The sequence below is a fragment of the Aplysia californica genome, unplaced genomic scaffold (genome assembly GCF_000002075.1).
Source record: "Aplysia californica isolate F4 #8 unplaced genomic scaffold, AplCal3.0 scaffold00415, whole genome shotgun sequence".
NCBI lineage: Eukaryota > Metazoa > Mollusca > Gastropoda > Aplysiida > Aplysiidae > Aplysia > Aplysia californica.
The window spans coordinates 181,207-193,246 of record NW_004797685.1 but is presented as its reverse complement, the minus strand read 5'-3'; the positions used below and the strand labels follow the sequence as shown (position 1 = coordinate 193,246).

At 39.5% G+C, this 12,040-nt stretch overlaps 1 protein-coding gene across 1 annotated transcript in view; it reads right to left on the bottom strand.

Moving 5' to 3' along the window:
- The window catches only part of LOC101856830 (alpha-(1,3)-fucosyltransferase C), a gene marked incomplete in the record, with an annotated part of 21,102 nt that extends 13,476 nt beyond the window's left edge, over positions 1-7,626 (bottom strand). The window contains 2 exon segments of the mRNA XM_005104322.3: positions 120-898; positions 7,373-7,626. Of these exon segments, the coding sequence (XP_005104379.2) occupies positions 120-898; positions 7,373-7,419 (826 nt within the window).
- Between the last annotated feature and the right edge of the window lie 4,414 nt (positions 7,627-12,040).

Sequence of the window (12,040 nt, the reverse complement as noted above, 5' to 3'; positions counted from 1 at the left end):
ACACACACACACACACACACACACACACACACACACACAACATAATAATAAAAAGGCCACAAAGAAGAAAAAAAAAACAATTTAAAAAACCCAACAAAACCTGACGAGATTTTTCTTACTAGTAATCAGGTTGTGGAAATTGACGGGGGACTCCCACCCACACATGGCGTAGATCTGATTCTTCCATCGCTTCGGCAAAGTGCTGGTATTCAAATTGATCCCATTCACCACAACCAAGTCCACCGTCTCGTCTATTTTGTCTCCAACGTACTCACAATTGTGGAACGGGCAGGAGGAAAAGTCGAAATGGTTCATATAGCTTCTTTTGTTTAGTAAACCGATTCTGAATCTTTTATTTTCACCAACATTCCGAGTAGTAGTAGTAGTAGTAGTAGTAGTAGTAGTAGTAGTAGTAGTAGTAGTAGTAGTAGTAGGCCTTGTAGTAGAAGTAGAAGAGGAAGCTTTGTTCGCATCGTTCAGAGGGAACGAAAATAATCCAGTAACCGATTTGTAGAAGTTTGAATCCAATTTCAATATTTGAAAACCTCCAAATCTTTCCGTGTAACTTCTATTTATAGAGTACATTTTCGGGATTTCCTCATCTTGTAGTTCCCCTTTCTGGTTTCCCCCGCAATCCACGTACGGGGATTCCCAACAGACGGGCTTGTTTTTGTCGAGGAGGAAGTCATTCTGCGTAGAGTTTTGGTCATCCCTTTTGTGTGTTGATTTCTGATCATGGTATGTCGTTGTTTCAGGGGGGAAGTCAGTAAGAGGTGAGAAGGTACTGGTGACGTGATGCATGGAGGAGGTGAGTGGCCATCTGTCCGTCACGGTGACCAGTCCAAGCAAAGTCAGAATGGAGACGGCGCTGGTGACTACGACGACCGCCTGAAATGTTCTGGTGAGTAGGGGGAGAGAAACAGAAACAAGTTGTAATACAGTAAAGTACGCTTAAACTAAATAGGTTAATTATGAAAAACAGCGAGCTATTATCCCAGTGAAACTAGAACTCCAGATGTCTTTTCTTCGCTATAATAACACGAGCAATCTCCCTTAACTGCCTGCCCCCCCCCCCCCTAAACAAAAAAAAAAAAGAAGAAAAAATAGGTAAAGTAATGAAAATCCGGCGGTACGGCAAATTTTGGTTTAAGTGAAAATTTTTGTTTGGACTCAAGTACAGGGTTCCCCCCCCCCCCCCCCCAAAATACAACTTTTTTTCTGAATATCTCGCTCAAAATTTGTACTAGATCTAGAATATTGTAATTTGGAACAGATATTAATTCATTCAAAGGGAATTTGTTTGACATAAACATATACAAAGAAGAAATTTATTGTCGAAGATGGAAATGGATTTTACAAAAACCACCTACAAATACAAAGTGCACCAATTTAAAAGATCTTGTAAGACAGCACGCAGGAACTCAACACTTGCTCCGTGGTCCTTGAAAAGTGCTGAGCGTGGGTCAATGAAATGTCCCAGCAGACGTGTTCTGGCACGATAGTTAACGGGACATTTCAGGAACACATGGTCCATACTGCCGTGCCGAGGCAGAGCGACGTATCTGCACTTTTTATGATTTTGAGTTACGTCGCGCTGCTATTGGAAATATGGGCATGGCCCTTTGACACAAGATGCAGAATGGGTATAGGCGTCCATTGAAACGAAGATTCAAAAAACTAATAATTTTTGCAGATACGTCGGTCTGCCTTGGTACGGCAGCATTGCAGGCTCGACAGGACGGATCTGGGTAGTCTACCGGCGCAATTTTGTGGAGATATAGTCTCAACTTGGGCGATTTTCCACCAGTTCTCAAAGTGAATAGAGGAGCAGTCTGCACAGACTATGGACTAGTGGGAGGAGTCCTTGCCGTCTTGCCTTTCTAAAATAGCCCATAATAGAAAAAATAGGTTTTGGACACCAAAATCGACTTTCTCTGGCTGTTGGCTACTGCCGTGGTGGTCCACTGTAGATGAAAAGTTTTTTTTTAAATAGTAGAGGGTTTTACAGTGCTCGCAACTGCATAAGGTCATATGAGCGCCAAAGGGTGGATGCCAACAGAGAAGTATTTACAGGGAATCGGACTTACTCTGCTCACCTTTCTAGCTTCAACAGCACAAGGTCTGCTTCGACTATCAAGGCACCCCAGAAATAGCAGGTCACAAGAGAGTGACCAACGTACAAAAGAGGTAGAGGAAAATGACAATAGTAAGGATTAGGAAAGAAAAAGCAGCAGTTCCCTGTTGTAGATCAGGCACAGTTATGAGCGTGACATGAATCAACCCATTTACAATTCCACTGTGCTTGAACGAGAAATGTCCCCCTTTTGGGAATGGCCTAAAGACACTACAGTCAGTGGCACTGCCCCGGGGGTGGAAATGTGTTTAACGTCCCCATGTGTCATCATAATTTAAGCTTAGTAAATTTAGTCATATTTCAAGGCCATTTGAACCTACAGGGTAAAAGATCAAGGGGAAGAGCACGTGGAATATGGAGAAGAGTCACAGAAGTTGATGTATAGAAAAGTGGGAAGACATGCAATAACACCAAGAGGCTAGCCCAGGATATGGAAAGTTTTAGTTTTAGTAAGGTTTTACAGCACTCGCAACTGCATAAGGTCATATGAGCACGGATAGGGAAAGGTAGAAAGTGTTTGTTAGGGACATATATCCTGATTCAGGGTGAAAAAAAGCAGTGATGGGCAGTGTCATTGTTTAGGTCAAGAGAATATTGACACAATTTCGGTCATTTAGCGCAAGGTGATTTACACTGGCTCGTGAGTGCGCTCACACACACACATACACGCACGCACGCAGGCACTCACACACACACAAACGCGCACACACAATTAATACATGTATGGTGAAAGGAACCGTAGAACACATTATCCCTCGAATTGAGACTCAGGGTAATTAAAATTTAGTCCAATTTAAAACATATTTTTAGCCTTTTATCTACCAATAATTTAAGGCTTTGTTTTTTATTTTACCCTAAAATGTATTTTGAAGATGTTTTTTGACATAAGTCATCTTAGTAATAACGGCCATTACGTGATAACATTGGCTGTCAGAGCTTATTTGTGAAAGATTTCTACGACGAATTCATAAAAAACCTATCACACTTCATACCGATCTAGGAAGGGCGCATGAATGTAAAAAAAACTGTAAGGGGTGGCAAGTTTTGCGCATTTGTACCCTGTTCCACTTCATGAGCAAATGTAGGCGCTACCTGGAAATTACAAAGATCTGTCCGACACTTTTTGCCGCTTTGAGTTACTAAGACTAAGACCATGAGGTCAGAAACCAATAAATGTTCTACCGGCTACTCTATCAAGCTCAAAATATTTTTCGGAGTCTGCATTCCAAAACGCTTAACGATGTTGTGAAATCAGAATTTTTTTTTACATCAAATTTCTCAAAACAAGGGACTGAGCAGATAGAACGTCGTTATTATAGGACATTGAAACGTTCTCATTATGATGATGATGATGATGATGATGATGATGATGATGATGATGATGATGATGATGATGATGATGATGATGATGATGATTCTTCTAGATCTAACATTTTTCTGTGTGTTCCTGATGAAGCCCTTGATAAGGCGAAATTTTGAACTTTTATGAACTTTTCTGGAAATCCTACAAGTCTCAACCCTTTTTTTTTATTCCTTCCTGTTTACAATGATGGTGATGATGATGATGATGATGATGGGGCCCCTTTCGATGAAAGGAATCATCGGTGCATTAACATTAGCTGAAAGTCTTTGGCCTACTATATTTACACTCTACTGGAATGAGATGCAAACATATTAGAAGGTCTAGATCTAGATCTATACTCTCAAAACAAAATGCGTCTCGCAAAACATCATTTCCGCACCGGATTTTCTATATTACAAAGACGGAAGCATCGGCCTACAAAAGCGGTCAGCGAAATAAAGAAGTTTAGCTTTTTGCAGTAAGACTGTCTCAAAACTGAAAAAGCGAACGGCGACATGATCTGTAGAATATTTTAAAGAATCTTTTTGCGAAAACCGCATGTCGATCGATGCAGCCATTAAAAAGCCTTTTGAATAGCAAAATTCGGCCACCACAAATAGATAATAGATAAGTTTGCCTTTTCTCTGCCTCAACAACGCAGACTTGTAAGACAGGTTCATGAACAGTTTCTTCATATCTCTGCTCAAATATAGAAGAAGAAGAAGAAGAAGAAGAAGAAGAAGAAGAAGAAGAAGAAGAAGAAGAAAAAGAACAAGAAGAAGAAGAACAAGAAGAAGAAGAACAAGAAGAAGATGAACAAGAAGAAGAACAAGAAGAAGATGGGAGTAGATCTACAAACAGACAAACGTGTTGGTGAACGAACAAGAACAGAGAAAAAAGACGAGATGTAAAAATCTGCACTTCCCGGTGTGTCATGGAGGTCGGGCGCCTAAGTTTCATTGCAGAAGTCCAATCACCACTATTTATTTCAACAAATTCCGTGCCGCAACAAAAATACCCCCCCCCCCAACCGTGTCGGTGTCGTCAACGCTCAGGTTTCAGTACATAAACCTCAACAAACAAACGCACTGCTAGCAGGTTTCCAGTGTCCTCTAACAGTTCTGAATTCCTATTTCAAAGTCATGCAAAACTCTACATGTAAATACTTTTTCGGCCCTCTATGATCAAGATCAATCTATATTATTCTCAATATTGAATGAAAAAGAGTTCAATGTTACTGAACAAGATACAAATAATTGTAATCATTATTAAAGTTTAAAATTCATGTTTGTTTAAATCAGCCTTTGCGGCAATAACTTGTCACTTCCAAGTTTGTGTGATTACCGCAAACGCTACTACTGGGCATAGTCGTGAGACAGCCTGGTCAAATCAGGCGCTCGTCAAAATAGCGAAATCTGAGAAAAAGGCATTTTCCCGCAAGTTTTTTATTTTCGAATTTTTTTTGTGCTCCACCCCTTTCATAAATCACATTTCCATACGAATTTTACAGGAACCCCCCCCCATTGATTAAAGAAACAAAGTATTTCATTTTTACGTTTTCAACAACTCTTTAGCTATTGGAGTTACCAAACTGTGCTGCCATTTTCTCGTTAATTTCACCACTGAAACCAGACGACCTCTCTTCCTTTGGTTTTGAAAGTTTTGACTTTTATTCAAGATAGATGGATATTTATTTCATTGGAAGCAAGGCAAATGAAACAGCTTTCAGATGATACCAATAACCCCAAAAGACCCAAAATTGACGAGCGCCTAATTCCACCGTGTAGTCACAAATACGGTTTTACAAAATAGAGTGGCGAGCCCCATTAGGTCACAAAAACAATACATGTAGTGTTCAACAAGTCTGCATTAGAAACGGACCAAACGTCAATTGTAAAAAAAACAAACTAAAAAAACACCTAAATGTGGTTTCTTAGGAGACTGCTAAGAGTATCGTGGAAGGAAAAGAAATTAAATGAGGTAGTGCTTGATGAAACTCACGTGGGATGCTCAATGTTAAAAACAATCAGGAAACAACAAATTATGCAGTTTTTGGGAGACCTGAGTAGACATAAGGGTCTTGAACATCTAGCTCTCACTGGAAAAATTGAGGGGGAGCGAGGCAGGGGTAGACCCAGAACAACAAACTTAAGGAACCTAAACAAATGGGTAACAGGGAAAGATCAGGGAAACGTAGCTTTGTTGAGAGCATCCGAGCAAAGGAATGAATGGAAAACCATGATCGCCGATGTCTGTCACAGATCTGGCACTGGATGATGAATTCAAAATTTAAAACTAGAAATGACAGGATGATTAATCCTGCTGAAATCAAGGCCAGTAGATTTACAAACTGAAACAGTGAAATTTGTAGGAGACGTATTTAGCAGGATGTGAACCTGGTTATGTCACGTAGGACTAGAAATGATTTTAAAACAGTTCGCTACCTTAGGCTGGGTAGGGGGGGGGGAAATCGAGAATAAGCGCCAAACAAAACGTAAAATATACTCAACACTAAGACTGACAAGCACATCTTTTCGAGTATTACAGTGTCATCATCGTTACCATCATCATCATCTTCATCATCATCATCATCATCATCATTATTTTGAAAGCAGAGTTGGCGAAAGGGCAATTTGGTTTACAATGGCAAACATTATATACACACACATAATTATGAATACGTTGTCTTTTTTAAATAAATTTTTTAAAAGGAAGTGGTGATTACACCAATTTGTAAATACAATTACAGCGTCCTTGTTTTCATTCTCATTTGTTGTTAAGAGGCCTTGTAGAGTAGAGTGGAATCATCCGCAATTTTTATAAGGTTGATGTTTCACCACAGTCGTCGGTGTAGAGCGTCAACAAGACAGGAAAAGGGGGGTGGGGGTGTTACACAACCTTGGGGCCCATCGACGATGTTCGTGAATATTAGGTCGGATTATACGCCATTTAGTTTTGTATACTGAGGGCGATTGAATCAGACAGTCGAAAAACAAGAAACTTTTTCTTTTCTTTTTTTCTGCTTTTCAAAATTTATTTTCTCTTTACAAAATTAGGACCTCGGAGCCAAGAACAAGCGAGCGAGTCTGTGACAACTATGTTTTATTATTTTTCTGATTTAAGGTGAATTTCCTCATTTCTACTGCTGTTCTGATCAATTCAAGAAAATTGATACTTTCAAACACTTTGATTTTTTTTTCTCTTTTGGTGCTTAGATTATATAGACACCATACCACATTTTCACTCAACACCACTATCACATCTAAAATTACCATTGCTCTTAGATCCTTGATATCCATCTATATTCCTTGAACTTCTATTTGTAACAAGTTATATTTTAGAATAACTATTTACGTACTACACAATTAGATACTGTCATACGTACCATTCTCTACTAATCAGATGGCGTCAATCTCATAGAAATGGCAAGAGACATATATATATATATATATAACTAGCTGGGGACCCGTTCTATGAAACGTTCATTAACGTCAGCCGAAAGTCATTGGCTTATGACATTTACATTCTACTGGAATGGAGCAATACATCTTGAGAGATGCAACAATTAGAAGGTTTAGATCTATACTCCTTAAACAGTGCGCACGGTTAGTGAACAGTAACCTCCTTTTCTAAAATTACAGAGACAGAAGCGTCGGCCTGCAAAAGTGATCGGCGAAATAAAGAAATTTTGCTTTTTGCAGCAAAACTGTCTAAAAACTGAAAAAAACGAAGGGCGTCATGATCTGGAGAATATATTAAACAATCTTTTGGCGAAAACCGCATGTCGATCGATGCAGCCATTCAAAAGCCTTTTAAATAGCAAAATTCGGCAACCACAAATAGATAATAGATATATACATAATATACATTATGACCATAAAAGTTACACTACATACTTTGTATGCAGACAGGCGGAGCGTAGAACTGAAATAACAGTCTCCATGGTGTCCAGCAACGTTGGTTAAGCGCAGCCACCGGCCACCAAAGTGTCTCCTCTTCGTGGTGACGAATGACAAATCCTTTGTATACCCGACTTGTTTCCTTTTTTTTTTTTTTTTGGGGGGGGGGGGCACTTAATTCGGGTTTGGCGTATTGTGAACATGACACCCTGGCTGGCTCTTCGACAACTACCCAGAACGCACAGCGTGTGTGTGTGTGTGTGTGTGTGTTTGTGTGTATGTGCCTGTGTGTACGTGTGCGTGTGCGGGTGTATTTGCGCGTGTGCGTGTGCGTCTCTTTATCTTTCTCTCTCTCTCTCTCTCTCTCTCTCTCTCTCTCTCTCTCTGTTAGTTTAGGTTTGGTTTTTTCTCCATCTCCTCGCACCCTCTTTTTCATTTTCCGCCCTCAGTGATTTTTATCCCACTTTAATCATTAATATGCAACATAATATACTGTATTTTGCACGACATCCTATTCCTACCTACCTACCTGTGGGGAGTAGAGGTAACTATGACTTTGTTGATCAATTTAAAAAAAACAAAACACTCACATACACACATTCACAGTGCTCAGGTCGGTGGTTGGAGGGGGCCACTGGTAAGTCCACCCTGTTTACATTCCCGCAATTATTTCTGTTTGTCTTATCTTTCCCAGCATTAGATAACCATTATTGTTTCGATGTGTTTCTCTTTACTCAGACAAACAGCAATGCTCAGAGATATGAATAGACCTTTTACCAGTTTCGATACCCACCTAATGTCATAACTTAAACTTTTCGATGACAAAAAAGTCCGGAGGAAGGGAGGGGGGGTGGGTGAGTTCAGGATCAAAGTTTCTGCACGTAGAGTTATGACGCCTTGGGGGACGAGTTCCATTGAGTCCAGTTATACAAGTACATAGGTGTCCTCTATGTACAAACAAGTACATAGGTGGTCTCTATGTACAAACAAGTGCATAGGTGTTCTGTATGTACAAACAAGAACATATGTGTTCTCTATGTACAAACAAGTACATAGGTGGTCTCTATGTACAAACAAGTGCATAGGTGTTCTGTATGTACAAACAAGAACATATGTGTTCTCTATGTACAAACAAGTACATATGTGTTCTCTATGTACAAACAAGTACATAGGTGTTCTCTATGTACAAACAAGTACATAGGTGTTCTCTATGTACAAACAAGTACATAGATGTTCTCTATGTACAAACAAGTACATAGGTGTTCTCTGTGTCCTTACGGAGACAAACAGGTCTAGGTGGTCTCATTTTTTCTACAGCGATGTTTTAAAAAAAACTGAAATATAAACAAGTACACCGGTGTTATCAAACTTTTATCAGTATTATTATACTAATTTGTTATGGTGTTATAAAGGAAATGGTTTTGGCATGAGTAGTTTTTAGCAATATTTTCTCTTTGTCTTTGTTTAAAAAAAAAAAAGAAGCAAATTTAAGGTTTTTATGCTTCACAAATTCAACATTAATCGCAATTCAAAGAAAAGATAATTCGTCGATGACGCAAGCAATCCAAACAAATTAAATTTAAAGAACAATTTTACACCCTCCTAAAGTTCTAGCAAAGGTGTACTTTGCAGCATCACCAAAATGCAATTGATTTCTATGCATGGTCATGGCGCATAATTTTCTTGCTTTTCATGATTCCTTATAGGAACAACTCAGCAATATAACTTGTTATTTGTTTCTGGTGCAAGAAAATATCCAAAAAGTCATAAGCCGATCGTTTGCAACACCGACGAATAATATTATGTTTCCAAAACATATAAAAATAGCTGAACCAAGTAGACCTAATTGTTTTCTCAGTGCAATAAATTAATACTTTATCGACTTTCGCTGGGTCGTTGTCTCCCTCGTGTATAGACTCGTAACACAATACAAGTATCTTATATTTCCTCAACCATTGGACATAAAGTCTCCATCTCCTGCACAATTACTTGCATCAACTTGTATTACCAGATCAATATTTTTGTAAACACCTGTTAGTGTTAGCTTAATTCCAGAAAGTTCCTTCTTAAATACTAATTAAAAATCCCAGTGGGAGTTTTATATATATTTTGAAAGGTAAACAGCTAGGGCAATATCGCTTTTTAAAATAGGTCTGTCATTTTTTCTAATCGCGATATTATGCGTATTAAACGCTTGTTTTGAGAACCTTTAGAGCAAAAATAGATCACGATAAGATTGATATCTTGTAACAAGTTTTGCCACAAAAAATATCACTGGTGAGCAGTGGCGTAGGCTTTATCCGTATTAAATAATAATAATAATATGTGTGTGAGAAGCGGGAGTGTTATGAACAATCCCATTTTCCGTGCGTTGGAGATTTATAATATTGTATAAATTTAAGAAGGACAGTTTTTCAGTTTAGCTTAAATTGTTATTGAAAAATTATGATAAACTTAAGACAAATTGATACAAACTGCTGTTTAAAGTATGGGTGCCATTGATTCATCGGATAAGAGAAATGAGGGTAAGCTGCGACACGAATTTTGGACCACTATGTTGTTTTGTTATTCATCTGGAGGTAATGGCGCATCCGGTGGGTCGGACACACCGCTGCGAAGGTTTTCTACACAAAGAAAGAGTGGCAGCCATGAGAGTGATGATATTGGTGATGAGACACTTGCAGATAACCACCAAAAACAGACAATTTATCCCGTGCTGATAGGTCAGCCTTTTGCGAACTCATTTACAACAGCAATCTAACAATCCGTGAAGCTGACAAGGGTGGCTCCATTGTCGTCATGGACACAACTGACTACAACAACGTCATATCTACCATGTTGTGAAACCTTTCTCTCTATAAACCCCTCAGCTCTGACCCCACTTCCTCTCATCTTAGCGCCATTCCGGACCAGATCCGCCATCTCGAATATGTCAACGTAATATCCCCGGATTTGCCCAAGTGTATTCTTCACGGGGAGTTGTCGTGCCCCAACTTTTGTGGCCTACCAAAAAATCCACAAGTTAGAAAACAACAATTCAAACTGCCCCCCAACCCAACTTTGAAGCATCATATCCCAAATTAATGGTCCTACCATCAAAGCTTCTTATTGGCTTGACAGCATCCTCAAACTTCTTGTCCCTGACTTCTGTGCTACCCACCGGGCGAAAGATAACCTCCATGTTCTCCAAAAACAGAAACAAAACATTCTGAAAACATTTTCCCTCCTGAAACTAACTTTCTGGCCATAATATACGTAGTAAACATGAACAACAACATACCACACCAAGAAGATATCGAGGCCTGCCGCTCAGCCCTCAGAAGCCTTGCACCCTACAACACACGTCAAACTTTAGAAATTTGCAAACTGTTGAAACTAGTCCTCACCCTCCATAATTTTCATTCAAAAGTCAAAATTTTCTCCAACTGACCGGCACAGCGATGGGTACCCCAATGGCCGCTTCTTATGTCAACATTTTTATTGCGGAATTTTGGAGCAAATACGCTCTCCTCTTCCCAACCAATCATTTGTTCGTAAGCGTTTCATGGATGAAATTATCGCTCTGCACAATGGTAGCTCTGAAACAGCCAAAAAATTGTCACTGATCTGAACAAGGCGCACCACAACATCAAATATACTTATTCCAGCCCAGGTAAGTCCCCCACTTCTTTTCGGGACATGTCCTTTCTCATTGCAGATAACCAAATTGAGACAGACCTGTATAAAAAAATCATACCAACTCCAATAATTACCTCCCACCTTCATCAAACCATCCCAAACATATATTTCGTTCTGTGGTCTATAGCGTTGCACTTACACTCCGCTGCATTTGTTCCCATGAAAATTCTTTTAAACAACGGATAAAGGAATTCGCAGCTAACCTTTTTCACAGTGGGTACCGCAAAAATTTTATAACGCCCATTATCGAGAAAGTCAGTAAATTGAATCGCATAAACCTTCTGACCTACAAACCCCTAAAGCCCAAACAGAATTTTTTTTTTTCGCCACAACTCATCACCAAAAACTACCTAATGTACATAAAATCAACAGCCAACACAAAACAATCTTGGAAAAATCAGACAAAATGAAAGCCTGTTTCCCCGATCTCCCTCTGATTGCTCTTCGACAGCCTCCCAATCTTGGCAACCTCCTCATTCGCACTAGAGCAGTAATATCCACATCTTCACCTCCGATAAACCCATGTTCCCCGCATCAAAATGATCCTTGTCAAAAACGTAGATGCAAAACACGTGCTTACATGAAAGTGACCAACTTTGTAGAAGGCCCCCACTTGAAAAAAAACACTTTCTCACAGCATCACCTGCGAAACCACAAACCTAATCTACCTCATATCATTTAAAGTCTGTCCAGCTCATTGTGTAGGTCAAACTACCATCACACTTAGAGCTAGATCTAGGTTTAATAACCATAGGTATTCAGTACAGAAAAACTCGTGCACGCAAGTCAGCCAACATTTCAACAGTCCTGATCACAATTGAGCCTCCAATTTGCAGCTTCAGGGTATTGAAATATAGTCCAATATCCTTCTAAAGAAAAATCAACACCCCCACGCTCTTGTTTTCCCTACAACTGTCTGTCTGTCTGTCTGTCTGTCTGTCTGTCTGTCTGTCTCTCTCTCTCTCTCCCTCTCTCTCTCTCTCTCTC